Source organism: Protopterus annectens, chromosome 2.part0 (genome assembly GCF_019279795.1).
Source record: "Protopterus annectens isolate FY-2018-M chromosome 2.part0, PAN1.0, whole genome shotgun sequence".
In the NCBI taxonomy this organism is placed as follows: domain Eukaryota; kingdom Metazoa; phylum Chordata; order Ceratodontiformes; family Protopteridae; genus Protopterus; species Protopterus annectens.
Window position 1 is genome coordinate 1266025676 of NC_056728.1, and position 15939 is coordinate 1266041614.

Consider the following 15939-nt stretch of genomic DNA (forward strand, 5'->3'; position numbering starts at 1 on the left):
CACTATAGAGGGCAAGTATGTTGCCATCAAATGGGGTGTCTGGGCACTGCACATACAAATGGGTCAACTAAAGGCAGTTATGCATGCGCAACACTGATCAATGTGTGTAACCCACATGTGTACATACATTGTCATCATGGGCCCATGAAAGTTAGTAGCTGGAAATGTTCACCATTCAGTAGATGGAGGTGTTACTGTTGGCCCTGCACACATGGCACTAAAACTTTGGAAGCTGGCTTAGATGTTCAATCCTTGGCAGGATATGTCCCGTATAGCTTAGGCTACTGTTGTGGTAAGTGTACTTATACAGCTTTACTTTTTGTATGTTAGCCTTTATTAAGTTGAAACATTCAGCAGATGAACCTGCCTTAAAAAAGTAAAAAGCAATATGGAGGCAGCAAAGGCTTTAGTGGGGATGGAAAACCCATGGTAAGAGAGGTGCACATCTTCTCTGTTAAAGCAAGAAAGCTTGTCAGCCATCTCTTCCCATGCTGACACATATTAGACACCCCTAGAGTGACTCTGGCAGATATGCATAATAGATTATTAAAACCAATTATCTTTTCTTTGAACCTTGACATCATTCTTGATGATGATGACAACGTACTACCCAAAAGCAGTGTTTTTTCTGCCTCGTATTTAGGAGCAGCAAGATCAATCATATACTTCTCCATATCCTTCCCCAGCAATGGCTACTAAAAGGTTGTAATCATATTTATCAGGGTGAAAGACTCAGAATCAGAGGTTCTATCTCCTGAAAGACAGCTATCTCCCTTTTACATGGCCTGGTAATGAGGGTGTTTCTCTTACGATAGTCTCCTATTACTAAAACAATACCATAGATGGATGCAGTCTCATTGGGTCTTAAAAGCTTGAAGTCTTCACCCTTGTGACTTTTAAAGATGTATATACTAGCCATAGGTATTCAGCGTTAAGTTGGAGATGTTGCTGTGTAAACGAATGGTAGATGTTTCTTAGTCATTAGTCTGGAAGGCAAATGAGTGTTCTCTTAATATTAGCAGAAGTTATTGTAGTGGAAAGTCCTCTGTGTTGTGGGTGAACGTGTGTGTGTGTGTGTGTATGGTTCTTACCAAATGGGTTTTCAGTTGAGAGGGTGGCCTCCATGTTCATTAAATGCACACCTAACACAATAAATAGTAACGGTAGAAGGTTTGAGTTTTCAGTAAGCTTGGTGCAATGTTACTGCACCGCTTTGTTTACATAACAGGAAATAGTTGTCTGAGGTTTCTTAATGGTCAGTGCAGTCAAATGGGTATGAGCAAACAGGATAGCTTAATAACCTACCCTTGTTATAAGGCAGAAGGGTATAGTGGATTGGACTGCAAAATGTTATGTGATGTGGCTTAAGGGTATTAGAAAATGAGATGTGACTGTGCATACAGTAACTAGTAGTTTCTGTACAGTGTAAATAATAGTAATCACAAGTGTAAAGACATGTGAAAGTGATAGCAATATGCTTCAGTCTTTCTTAGTTTTAATCACTTGATTGTGATTCTAGCTTGCATGAACGGTGGCTGCCTTTAACACAGTATGCACGTATTTAGAATGCAGTTCTATTAACATAACCATTTAAATTATTTCTCAGATTTCATTGTTTGTGTTTAGGCCTTGAATGAAGAAAAAGCTGTCTATGATCGAAGTAGCAGCAAAAATATGTATCTGACAATAGCTGTAAACACCTTGAAAAAACTAAGGGAGCAGAATGGCACTTTATCTGTCAACGGTATGTACAGCTGCATTAATTATTTTCAATGTACATGTTTAGTTTAGAAATCAAATTAAGCAGCATAGCATTTCAAGAAAAAAGACTATGAAGTCAGAAGTTAGTTTTTAAACTTCAGAGGGAGTCTAAATGATCAACTTTTTAAAACATCAAAATTTGTATGGCTGAGACCATATGCTCAGTGTTTAAAAAGTCTTATCTGCTTGTACTGAGATCACAGAATAATGGGAGTAGGGGAATGTGTCCTTGTCCCACTGTAGTGTGATCTTGGTGTCGGTATATTTAATTAGCAAGGGGGTGAAGGGAGGTTTTTTCCCCCTTCAAAAGCATGGCTTATCCTTTCGTTTTTTTTTTGTTTTTTTTTTTTTTACACTTTTTCAAATTTTGATGTTTTAAGAAGTCAATTATATGAACTTTATCAGAGGTAATAGCCATCTGGGCAGTATTTGTGGCAGGCTTCAGAACTGCTTTTTGGCATCACGGTCAGTATTCTTAGAAGTTTCAGAATTTATCCCATTTGCTGTGATAAGCAAGTTTCTTATGAGTTTTCAGTGAATTGTATTTGACCATTTGTGATTCAGTGAAATGAGTATTTAGTTAAATGGCATACAACCACACATCTACAGATACACATGTGCATATATTACATAAAGGACAGAAAGTCCTAATTGTTGTGCTGGGATGGAAGAGGAAGGGAAATGGGCACATGATCTTTTTTTTTTTCATTCAGATAATAGAAATTGAACTTGATATAACCCTCCTGACTCAAGGGCCTTTGAGGTAGAGTTAACTACCACTGCATACTGGGCACCCTGCAGACTAGAATGGTGCATCCAATCAGGAGTTTAGCCAGAGGTACATGCATAGAATTTCATGTCCATAGATGTGGAGAATAAGCTTCTGTGGGATTGTTTTGCATCTCTTCCAAACTTGCCATAACTCCCTGAGGTCAAAATCCTTTAAGTATAGGGTGTCCTCTCCTCCTCACTAGTCTGTTATTTGAAAAGCAGTGTTGTAATGATTCTGTCTGTATGAGATATTCTGTACAAAGTCAAACACTGTCATTGAGAGAATGACCGTCATGGCAGAAAAGATGCTAGAATCATATCTGATCAATATAAAATAGAAGAATTGAAACCCCAATAAAAACCTTTCCCTGGAGCGTAGCAAATGTTAGGGCAACAAACATCTGTATCCTTGAACGCAGTATAGGTCAGGCAACCAGTTCTGGGTCTCTCCAGTATTAGCCTGGCTGAGATATGTGCCGACACTGAATCCAGTGAGGAAAGAGTCGGTGTCAGAGCTGTGCAAGTTCTGACATCTACTTCAGAGTCAGGTTTAGCTGTGGAGTAGAGAGGCATCCCTCAGTCAGGTCACCTTGACATACATTAACACCAGCCAAATCAAGAAGGCAAAACGTTGGGTTACTGATTCCAGCCCAACTAATGCCAGGGAGGTTGACTTTGGGGCACGGGTGGAGTGTAAAAGCTGTTGATTTGAATGCAGTGCAGAACCAAAAGACTTGAAAGCCTAAAGAGACCAGGAGCAATGGAAATACTTTTGTCAGTTGTGCCTGCACATGTCTCAATGATTTGAGAGAAGGAAAGGCTCAAACCTTTGTTGCACCTGAAGAAGAACAAATCTGGCCAACTCTGTTAAATCTCTGACTTGAAGAGACTGGGAAAAAGCAGTATGGAGCTCGTTTAGGCTCTTTACAGCCAGAGAAGGTAGGAAGAAGGGCGAGGAATCTTCAATAATCAAGCTAAATACCTGTCTTTAAAAACAACTTACAAAGGCTAACCCAAAAATGTCTCCAAAAGACAACATTAACAGTAACCACCAACAGAAATGTTAAGTGAGAAAATGCAGTGCTAACAAACAACACAAAATGGATCCAACCTGAGGCAGAAGTGATGAGCAGTTAATGTTCATCATATTGATCACTGCTGCAGAAGCCTTAGCCGTATGGGTTATGTCCTGCCAAGAATATAACAGTCAGCTACTAAAGCTTCAGGCCACCTTCCATTCAGGCAAACTATGTAGCAGCCCAAGATAAGCTGACTAAAAGACAAGTTTGTGCACAAAACCACTCCGAGCTTTACTGCCGCTGAAGAGTGTGCTCTTATGAGACTTTTGTGGATCAGTGTTCAGCTTGTGCTTTGTTTGTTTGTTGGCAGATATGTTTGCTTTGGGGAAAAAAAGCTTCCATTCGATATTTTTTTGCTCGTTTTAATACTTTCCTCTTAAGGAAAGTTATTTTATAGCTAGGAGTTTGTGTTTTAATGGATGACCACAAGGCTGTACCTTTCTGTACTTTTAATTGGGAGTGCTCTTTTTTTTCTTGTTAGTTTAAAAGTTGTTTAAAGTAACTGAAAACATTTTTTTTCCCTGTGGGGAAATTGTATTTATTTTACTTTGTGGGGCAAGAAAAGTGTAAGTGTTTAAAGTGCCATTTACTGGATTTCTCTGAAAAAAATGACTTTTAAAGACTTTGTTTTTACCAGTATTTGCTGCTTGTTTTCCCTGGGGAGAGAGGCAACATTTTTTTCTTTACCATTTTTTAACAATATGTCAGTCCCATGATTAATCCTTCTTACAGCTACAAAAAGAAAAAGTCAAGTAAACAACCTGTATCATCAGAGCAGGCTAACAATTTGCCGCAGCCACAGTGAGTGACTATGCCACTCATCTAGTTCTACCTCAGACCATTCATCTTTTACTTGTATCCCTCTGGTGTAGCACCTACAGCCACTATGGCCTGAGGATTAGCCATATCCTCTGTGGCTCTTGGGGTACCTTCAGTGGGCCAGTGAGAGCCACTCTTGTCAGTTGTGGAAGAAGGAAACTAGGAAGGGTTTCCCTGTTTTGTCAGAATGTTATGCCCGTGCCTGGGGGAAGCTGCTGTTGCCATTAATAACACTGTTGGTCCCATTTTTCCTGTCAAAAAGAAACCGAAAATGAAGAATGTATCTACTCTTCAAATTTACTTAGACAAGAAGAGTTTACTGGGTCTTGCTCAGGGTTTAATTTAGGCTATTAATTATTCTTATACATACATTATTTTCTGGTAAAAGAAAGAAAAATACTCCCTTTTCTGAAGAGATTCAAATTTCTAGATCTGGAAAGGAGGATGAAGGGACAGATAAAGGGTTTTCTTCCCAGATTTGAGTCACTTAGAAGAGAGCTCAGTTTCTGACTGAACCTGGGGGGGGGTCTCTTCCTCTTAAACTATTGCTTGAATGTGCCCGTATTTTCAGTGGGCCAATACTGAGGTTTCTCAGTCTCACAGAAAATAGTATTAGATGTTACAGAAGGAATTTCCAGAACCTGCACCCATTCCTCCAGTTCTGTCAGATTTGGGAGGATGTGTGTGTTACTGCTTGCAATTTTCCTGACAGTCTGCTAGCTTCCCCTAAAAAGGCAGATAGGATGTATAAAGTTCTTCATTCTTTTTATGTCTTTATACACACTTCCCAATCCTGATTCAGCTGCTATAGCTTTAGTTAATCCCTTTGCTGCAAAGCACTTATTTAATTCTAATCTCACCCTTTCTGATAAGGATGGGAAGATTACTGATAAGTATGCCAAAACAAATATCTATGCTTCTGCAACTTTAATTTTCAGAATTTTGAATTGTCAGGCTTGTATGTTAAAGCTTGTTCTGACTAACTGTGAAAGTATAAGAAATGTTTTACCTGCAGTTTCTTCTTGCAAGGAAAAATCTGCTTTAAATAATTTAATTTCTTCTGTTCAAGTCACTACTCATTATATGCAGTGTGTATTCCAGAGCTATGGCCACTGGTACTGTTTTGAGGAGGTTTGCATGGCTGCATTCTCAGAACCTCCAAGATTATGTTAAAAATGAGATTTTAAATTCTCCTTTGGATAGAAATTTATTTGTTTGGCCTCTGTGCCGCAGAGATGATCAAAAAGGTTGATGAACGGTTAAGCTGGTAGCCTTCCTTTTTCAAGTTTTCCAAAGGATTCTCCTCATCCAGTTTAGGTAAGAAACAAAGTAAACAGTCTAAAAAATGCAGGTAAACAAACATTTAAGAAGAAATAACGAGGGTCAGAATGACTAAGATTTTGTTCACCCCACCCACCCTGGTAGCCCATTTTTTCTTCCAGAAAGTCTGAATCTCCACTTTTATCTGTGGCAAGTAGTAGTTCCAGACAAATGGGTTCTGCAGACCATTCATCAAGGTTACAGATGGCTCTGAGGTTCAGACCAAACCTTTTGTTTCCACCTGTCGATCACCTGCTTATTCCAGGGGTGATAGATCCAGTTCACCCTTCCTAGATGGGAAGGAGGATTTATTCAAGGATGTTTTAGTGCCAAATAAAGAAAATGCTTGGTGACCAGTTTTGGATCTTTCTTTCCTAAATGTGTTTGTGATAGGGCCCACATTCAAAATGTCACTTCACAGCCTGTTACCTCTGCCTCCTTGTAACAATAGATTTAAAAAAAAAATGCTTATCACAGTCCTATTCATCCAGACTGAAGGCATTTATTTCTTAAGGTTCTGTATGTCTGAATCACATTATCAGTTCACTGCCTTATCCTTTGGACTATCCACTACACCAATAGTGTCCACAAAGTGTCTAGCTCCAGTTACAGTTCATTGCAGGCTATTGGTCTCCGCATTTTTCCATATTTACTTGACTTGCTTATATTTGCAAAGTCTTTTTCAGGTGTCCGAAATCTCTAGTGAGAGAGCTCTTAATGAGCCTGGATTCCAAGAGAACATTCAAAAGTCTTTGACTCTTCCTTGCAAGATTGTCCTAATTGGATGTCAACTAGATGCCACAGTTCAAAGAGCTTTTTTCCCAAAGGCAAAAAGATCTATATCTAGAGCTATTTCTAGGGTTTTCTAGTTAGACTTTTGTTACTGTGAGGGAATACCTCAGCATTTTGGATCTCATGGCTTCTATAATTCTCATGATTCCTGTTGCAAAACTCCACTTGGAAAGATACAGGGGTATCTGAAGTCTCTGTGGTACCAGCACCAACAACCCTTGTCTTTTCAGATCCCAGTGTTGGGATTTGTCAATTGGAGCAGAAAGGAAACATCACTAAATCCATGTCTCCCCTTGTCCCCCCCCCCCCGGCTGCTACGAAGTCAGTCACTAGAGAATCCTATGACTTTGCTTCAAGAGCAATTTCAGGAATAATAAAAGTGCAGGATTTGTGGGACACCAAGTATAGATGCAAACACATAAATATAAAAGAGATGCTTGCCCTGATCAAGGCACTCCACTCTCTAAATCATCTCTGGTCCCCTTGACCTCTTCAAGTTGTTCTAGACAATACCACAAACATCAACACCACAGACCTCAACAAGAAAGTGGAAACCAAGTTGTATCCACTCTGCAGACTAGTCACATTAGCTTAGGATATAACTTCACAGCACAAGCTTCAGTCTACCAGCATTCTACTTTCTGTCAAAATTTTGTGGCAGGCTAGCTGAGCAGGAGAAGGGCAGACACCCATAAATGAAAACTAGATCAGAGGCTGTTCCATGATTTCATCCATCTGTGAGGAGTTCAAGTATAAGCCTCTGTGCCTCCTTTCCGAACAATCAGCTGGCAAGATTCTGTTCCAGGACTCCAAGCAAAAAGGCCTGGAAGACAGGTAACTTTTCTTTTCCTTGGACAAAAATTATCTGTATGCTTTTCCACTCTTTCAACTAATATCCAGGTATTTCTGATTCAGAAGGAATCCTCCAAGATCATTGCGGTGAATCCCTTCTGTCCAAGGCAACCATGGCTCTCTCTTTAGGTAATGGCCAGGGGGCAGTTACAAGCTTCCTCACAGACTGGATCTACTCACACGAACACGAGTATTTGATGCATCCTGACAACAGTCAACTTCAATTGACTGCCTGGATGATAGGATCTTAATTACCCTTAAGCACCTTTACCCCTCCCTTCCCCAGAGGACCAATCACAAGACAGTAGATTGCCAGGCACCCAGTATTACTGCTGCACAGGTTAAAACAGCACTGTCCAAGGCCAAGAATACAGCTTCTATGGGACCTGACAATAAACCTGGCTGTGTTCTACATGAACTACAGAGTGAACTGGCACCTCACCTGTGTGCCCTGTTCAATGACAGCCTCGCCTCAGGCATTGTCCCTACCAAATGGCGCACTGCTACAGTCATCCCTCTCCACAAATTGGAGTGACTATTTATTTTTATTTTATTTATTTTACATTTGTTGACCGGGCTAGTCTAGCTGGATATATTTCCATTTTCAGTAGAGGCCCGGGGAGAAAAGCTCCACAGAATATACAAAAAAAAACATACAACATTTGAAGTCAAATACAACAAAAACAACAGGATAAATGTAAAGACAATAAAGAAAAGTTAGCATGCAAAAACAATTTACAAATAGGAACTAATATCATTACCTATAAACAAACTAAACTACGGAGAAGCAAAAATCAGGGAAAGGTGAGTAGGGAGGAGAAGTGGGAGGAAAGTAAGAGTAAAGTAAAAAAGAAAGGATAAGAAAGGATTAAACAAACTTTCAGCAAAGAGGAAAAGAGGTAAGTGAAAAAAAGATAGTTGTTCAGGGAAGAGGGAGAGAGATGCGGGGGAAGTAACGAGATAGAGAAGGGGTATAAATTTAGTCAGGTTTAGTGCAGGAACAGAGCCAGTGACTTTTCAAGTGTTCTTTTATTCTTTGTTTGAAGAGGGGCAGTGATGAGATTAGTGTTATGTCACTGGGTAGTAGATTCCAGTTCCTTCCTACTGTACTAGAAAAAAGAGAGTCCCCAGCTGAGTTATTGGACTTTGTTAATTTAGCCATAAGTTTTCTAGAAGAACGAAGGGAGTTAAGATTATTGTATGGGATTAAAAGTTCTGAGAGTATAGGGGTGTTTGAAGGCTGGTGCAGTATTTTGTGGGCAATGTTCAGTTGGGGGATGAGCAGAAGGTTTTGGCATTCCAGCCAGCCTAGTTGTTCCAGGTTAATACAGTGGTGGGTTCTGAAGGGGTTGCCAGTGGCAAAGCGGGCGATGTTATTGTAGCATGTAGCCAGTTTATTAAGGTTGGCTTTCTTAAGGTTGGTAAATATAGGTGAAGCGTAAAGAAGTGTTGACAATAGATGGGAGTGGGCAATCTTGGCTCTAGCAGATTCAGTTAGGAAGGGTTTAATTCGATATAAGGATCCTATTTTTCTGTTGACTGATTTAATGGTGTAATTAATGTGTTGATCAAAAGAGAGATTATTGTCAATGGTTATTCCTAACAGTTTTGTTGTAGGATCGGGTGTGATAACTGTGGCATTATTAGAGGAAATGGTGAAGTGTAAGGAAGGGGATCGGGTGGTGGGAGCAAAGAGAAGAAGTTTAGTTTTTTTGGCATTTAGTAAGAGGGAACGTTTATAGAACCATGTTTCAACTGAGTTGAAGATCTTTTGAGTAAGTGAGCAGAGTTCAGAAGAAGCAGAGCAGATAAGGGTAGAGTCGTCTGCATATTGGATGCAGGTAGCTTGAGGGATAGCAGAGTGGAGATCATTAATGAAAAGGGAGAATAGAAGTGGCCCATGAATGGAGCCCTGAGGGACACCAATGTTTATGGGTAGGAGAGAAGAGAGTTGATTTCCCCATAGAACTGCTTGTTGTCTTTTGCTAAGGTAAGATTTAAACCATTTAGTGGCAAGGTTGTCAAAGGAGAGGAATTCAAGTATGTTAATTAAGGTGGAATGGTTGACCATGTCGAATGCTTTGGAGAGGTCAATAAAGAGAGCAGAAGAGAGAAGGTTGTTATTACGATTCTTATTGACGGTTTCTACAAAAGATAAGAGAGCAGTGGTCGTACTGTGATGAGGTCTAAAACCATGTTGACAGTTTGCTATTATGTTGTGCAGAGTGAGATGTTGTAGGAGTTGCCGGTGAATACATTTTTCCATTATTTTTGCTAATGGGGAAAGGAGAGCAATTGGTCTGTAGTTGGAGTAATCAATAGAGTTACCCCCTTTATGTAATGGAATAATATGGGAAACTTTCCAGATCTCAGGGACGGTTCCTTCTTGGATTGTCCTATTTATGAGTATGGATATAGGGTATGCAATCACTTTGGCAGCCCTTTGGAGGTAGAGAGATGGGAGCTTGTCAGCTGAAGGAGTACAAGGTTTAAGTTTGTTAATAAGTCTGTGGATAAAAGATGTAGGGATAGGTTGTAGTGTAAAGTTATAGGATGGGTCCATAGGGTTACTTGGAGGGGAGACATAGTTGATGTTCATTTGTCTGGCTAGGGTTTGGATAGAGTCAATAAAGAAAGAGTTAAAAGTATTAGCAGTTTGGTAGGGGTTGTCTGGGTCAGCATTAATAGGGGTGGGAGTTTTGGTTGTTCCTGGGGAAAGGAGTTTATTGATTGAAGACCAGAACTGTTTGGGGTTGTTATGGTTTGTTTGTTGGAGTCTACAGTAAAAGTTTTTTTTTGTCAGTAATAATTGCTTTTTTTGTCAGATTTCTAAGCTGACGGAAGTGGATAAGATCAGAGTTATTTCTAAGGTGTCTCCATAAAGCCCATACTTTGTTTCTGGAGAGAATTAAGTTTTTAGTTTCTTTAGAAAGCCAGGGGGCAATGTTCGGTTTCATTCTGACAGTACGTTCGGGGGCATGTTTATCAAGAATGGATAAGAAGGTAGTATTAAAGTATAATACTGCATTTTCCAGAGGAAGTGTTTTTAAGGGATTCCAGTTACATGAATTTAGTTCAGCTTGAAATAAATCTATGTTAAAATGTTTGGTTGAGCGAACTTTTCTAATGTTTGGGAGGTTTGGAAATTCAATTTTGTCTCTTGTAATATAAGTCAGACAGTGGTCGCTAATATCATCTGGCAGGGTTCCTACATCATAAAATTGTTTGTCTTTGTTTATAAGTATCCAGTCAAGAATGCTGTCTTTATTATTAGGCTTATTGATTCTTGTGGTTGAGGTCATGGTTTGGGAGAAACCATGGAGGTTAATGTGAGAAGTAATATTTTCAGCATTAATACTTTTCCAGTCTATGTTAAAGTCACCAAGAATTACAGTTTCTTGGGGGTAAGTAGTGGATACCCAGTTGAGAAAGGCTTCTAAAGTGGGTATGTTGTTACCAGGAGGTACATACATACAAATTATGTAAAGTGCTTTCTTAGAGTTCAGTTGAAGTTTTGTAATAATAATTTCTGATTTGCTATCCTGAGTTGGGTCTACAGGCAGGGTGGAGATATTTAAATGATTCTTATAGAGGATTGCAACTCCACCACCTTTACGTTTTAAACGGTCAAGTCTAGCTATATTATAGCCATGTGGTAAAATGGCAGTATCTTTGGTATCAGGTTTTAGCCAGGTCTCTGAGAGGCAGAGTATATCGAAAGAGTGAGTGTCTAGGAGTGCATGGAGGTGTGATACTTTGTTATTTAAACTTTGAATGTTGAGATGACCTATTAGGAGAGTATTATTAGTTTTTGATGTAGAAGTTTGGGATGAGGGGTTTCTTGGTCCTGGGTTAGGATGGGTGTCTCCATCTTGTAAGGAGAGATAAATAAGTTTAGTTAATGAGTTGTTTATTAGGTGGATTTGAAGCTTCAATTTTTTGTCAGTAGTTAGGACATAATTAATATGGGAGAGTCTATGGTATTTGGATAGAAGGTATCTGGGGGTGTAGGAAATGATGGGGTATGAGTTGAGAGTAGTAGAAGGGCAAGTTAAGGTTTGTTTTGTGTGTAGGTAGGATGGATAAAAAGTTGATTTTCAAAGAAGGTAAGAAGGTAGGATGAGAGCAGGATAGTTAAGAGTAAGAGTGAGAGTATAGGTATAGTAAAATGGTTGGTAGGCATTATAGAGGAAAGGTAAGGTAGAGACAAACAAGGTTAAACAGGTAAGTAGCAAGTTTCAGGAAGTGAAATACGAAAGAAGTAGAGTAGGGAGTGTGTAAGAAAGGATTATGGAATCTTGAGGGCAAGATGTAGAGAGAAATAATAGGTTGAACTAATAAGGGAGGGTAAAAGGTCAGGTAGAGATAATGGGATAAAAGGGGGAGAGGTGAGGGGTGGGGTTTAATAAAAAGAAGAGAGGGAAAAAAGATTAAAGCTGATAGGAAGGTAGAGGTAGGGGGAGTGTCTAGAGAGGTTTAAGTGTAGGACCCCTGGGGGTGGGTGGGAATTGGGGGTAGGGAGGGGAGCGGAGTGAGCCCGCAGGGCGAACGGAGCGGGTAGAAACAACTGATGGAGAGATAGGAAAGTAGACAATCAGTAAAGGAAGGTGAGTATGGAAGATAGGTGTGAGATTGGAGGAATACAGACTAGGTACACTAGAGAAAGAAAGTAGATTAGAGGAAGGCAGTATAAGAGTATAAGCAGAGAGTATAGAATGGAGAAGGTGCAGGTCCAAGTATAGGGATAAGAACAGAACAATATGAAGGGAGATAGGCAGTAAGTCAGGTAGGATAAGGCAGATGGTGAGTGTGGAAATAGTAAAAGGAGAAGCAGAGGTAGTGAAACAAAGCTAAGAATAAGCAGAAGAGGAGAGTGCCACCTAGCAGATAGCACAGGTACAGTAGAGGGAGAGTGGGAAACTACTGAAGGTAAAGAGAAAAAGTACAAAGGACTGAGAACGATGAGCAGGGAAAGGAGTAGGGGCAAAGGGGTAGTGGAGAGACTAAGAAGGTAAGGTACTGGCTGCTAGCGACACAGGCTCAGGCAAACTAAAGACCTTGGTCGGAGTATCAGACAGGAAGCCTTTCACAGCAAAGGGACGATGCCCATAACCTACTTTATTTTTCTTGATAGAGGGTACAAGATAAGACCAGCACTTTCAGTCGCAGGAGGAAAGGATAGGTTCTTGACACACCAAAATGAATTTGGCGGGGGCAGGAGTCTGTAGAGTAGAGCTAGATATTTATTTTTCTTGATAGAGGGTACAAGATAAGACCAGCACTTTCAGTTGCAGGAGGAAAGAATAGGTTCTTGACACACCGAAATGAGTTTGGCGGGGGCAGGAGTCTGTAGAGTAGAGCTAGATATTTATTTATCTTGATAGAGGGTACAAGATAAGACCAGCACTTTCAGTCGCAGGAGGAAAGGATAGGTTCTTGACACACCAAAATGAATTTGGCGGGGGCAGGAGTCTGTAGAGTAGAGCTAGATATTTATTTTTCTTGATAGAGGGTACAAGATAAGACCAGCACTTTCAGTCGCAGGAGGAAAGGATAGGTTCTTGACACACCAAAATGAATTTGGCGGGGCAGGAGTCTGTAGAGTAGAGCTAGATATTTATCAGTCGCAGGGGAAAAGGATAGGTTTGACACACACAAATGAATTGGCAGGAGTCTGTAGAGTAGAGCTAGATATTTATTTTTCTTGATAGAGGGTACAAGATAAGACCAGCACTTTCAGTCGCAGGAGGAAAGGATAGGTTCTTGACACACCAAAATGAATTTGGCGGGGGCAGGAGTCTGTAGAGTAGAGCTAGATATTTATTTTTCTTGATAGAGGGTACAAGATAAGACCAGCACTTTCAGTCGCAGGAGGAAAGGATAGGTTCTTGACACACCAAAATGAATTTGGTGGGGGCAAGAGTCTGTAGAGTAGAGCTAGATATTTATTTTTCTTGATAGAGGGTACAAGATAAGACCAGCACTTTCAGTCGCAGGAGGAAAGGATAGGTTCTTGACGCACCAAAATGAATTTGGCGGGGGCAGGAGTCTGTAGAGTAGAGCTAGATATTTATTTTTCTTGATAGAAGGTACAAGATACGACCAGCACTTTCAGTCGCAGGAGGAAAGGATAGGTTCTTGACACACCAAAATGAATTTGGCGGGGGCAGGGGTCTGTAGAGTAGAGCTAGATATTTATTTTTCTTGATAGAGGGTACAAGATAAGACCAGCACTTTCAGTCGCAGGAGGAAAGGATAGGTTCTTGACACACCAAAATGAATTTGGCGGGGGCAGGAGTCTGTAGAGTAGAGCTAGATATTTATTTTTCTTGATAGAGGGTACAAGATAAGACCAGCACTTTCAGTCGCAGGAGGAAAGGATAGGTTCTTGACACACCAAAATGGATTTGGCGGGGGCAGGAGTCTGTAGAGTAGAGCTAGATACAAAGTTAGTAAGCCAGGGCAAGAGCGGACAGCAGCCAGGGGCTTGCAAGGGAAGGAAGCAGTTAAAGACTAGACCCTGGGAACTATCGCCCCATTAGCCTGACAAGTCTGATACGCAAAGCTATGAAACACATCATCATAGACCTAATAAACAAGGATATAAGGAATCTCCAAACTCTGGATCCTGCACAGTTTGGTTTTGTAAAGGGTAGATCATGCCTTCTCAACTTGGTCGACTTCTTTGAGTCAGTCACCAGAGCTGTGGATGAAGGCAAGGTGGTTCATACAGCCTACATTGATCTGGCCAAGGCCTTTGATGTAATTCCCGACTCAGGAATTGTAGAAAAACTCACTAAGCTAGGCATCAAGCCCTGTATCACTAGGTGGGTTGCAAACTGGCTCACAGATAGAACCAGATAGCTATTAACTCCCCAGATGATGTTAACATCCTGCAGAAAGGCCTCACTAAGGCCAACGACTGGTGTCAGAACCATGGCCTTAAGCTCAGTGCCAAAAAATGTGTCGTCATCCCCCTTGGGAAAACCCGGTTCCCTTGATTTACCACATCGATGGTAGTCCACTGAAGTCAGAAGGTATTGTAAGAGATCTGGGAACACATATTGACAGCGCCCTCTCTTTTCACCACCACATTGCCACTGTGGTCAGAAAGTCCTATGTGGCACGTCTCATTACTAAGGGTTTTGCATCCAGAAAGAAAGAGGTCATTGTCTCCCTGTACTCTTCCCTCATTAGCCCAGTCATCGAGTAAAATGCCCCATTTGGCATGTAACTCACTAGACAACTGCAACACCTAGAGAGGCCACAAAAGTATCTCACAAAGAGGATCCTAGGCCTTAAACATTTGTCCTATATGGACAGACGCAAACTCCAACTATTCTCTGTCTCATATCGCCTACTTAGAGGTGATCTCTGCTTGACTTACAAAGGCAAGTCTGACCCAGCTCTGTTAGAAATGCTACATCTAAAGAAATCCCTATCCCGCTGCACCACATGCTCCAGAGACCTCAATCTCATTATCACAGTCAACAGAACATGCTGGAGGGACAGGTTCATAACCCAGAGACTGCCCATGCTATGGAATAGACTTCCCACACATGTCAAGCAGAGCACCTCACTGGCCCTCTTCAAGAGAAATCTTGATGAGTGGATGGGAAATAGAAAATTCATCCCGGGGAATCACTCCAGGGGCTCTGCTCAACAGAGGCGCTAGGAACTAAGGTTGGGTGGCATGATGTCAGGGTAATCCTATGGGCTAGGCCTGTAAAGGCTCCAGGGCCATTAGCCTAGTACATACCTATGAACCTATGCTGAGGAGATGCAGTAGTTACTGATGGAGGCAAGAAAGCCCATTACAAGAAAATCATACGTTAGCAAATGGAAAAGGTTTCCTAGCTGGTGACAACAGAGTAATGAGCACCCATGCAGGGCTAGTTGATGTCCTTCCTTACCACTCTTGCAGTATTCTTTACTCTTGAGATATCCTTCCAAGGATAGCCTAACATCTAGCCAGCATAACAAAGCCTTTACACCTTCCAGGTGTTTTACATCAGATGTATGTTCTACATACAAAGGTATAATGTACATATGTGACATACGAACACCTAATCCTCAAAACGTTGTTGCCACCCATCTGAATGCTTCCTCTGAATTCGATCTGTACACTGTTCACCTTACTGGTTCACCTATTGAGCCTCCTAAAGACAAGTCCTGTTTGGGTTCCTTCCTTTTTGTTTTTTCTTCCTTGTATTTTGTTTTCATGTCATCCAGGAAGGGGGCAGATTCCCCCATAAGAGTAGACATAGACACAAAAAGTACCTTTTTTGTTTGGTTGCTATTCACAACCATACACAGTGTGAGATTTGTCAGGTGTTTGCCTCTGACACACTGCAGTTGTCTGTCTTCCCTGTCCTATTTGGAAAGCCAACATCTTAAGTTTTTGGCTCAGGATACTGTGGCCAAATCTGCCTGCCCCAAAGTTCATCTGCCATTTAAAAAAAAAGATAAAAAGGCTCATACTGATTCTGCTGCAGTCCAGCCTTCATTGGATGTCCTCCACCTCTCATTAGATGAAGAACCTGAG

At 40.9% G+C, this 15939-nt stretch overlaps 1 protein-coding gene across 1 annotated transcript in view; it reads left to right on the plus strand.

Moving 5' to 3' along the window:
• The window catches only part of LOC122793438 (RNA exonuclease 1 homolog), a 1054392-nt gene that overhangs the window by 452829 nt on the left and 585624 nt on the right, over nt 1-15939 (plus strand). Inside the window, exon 8 of the mRNA XM_044061436.1 lies at nt 1627-1744. Coding sequence (XP_043917371.1) covers nt 1627-1744 — 118 coding nt within the window. The remainder of the gene's footprint in view (nt 1-1626; nt 1745-15939) is intronic.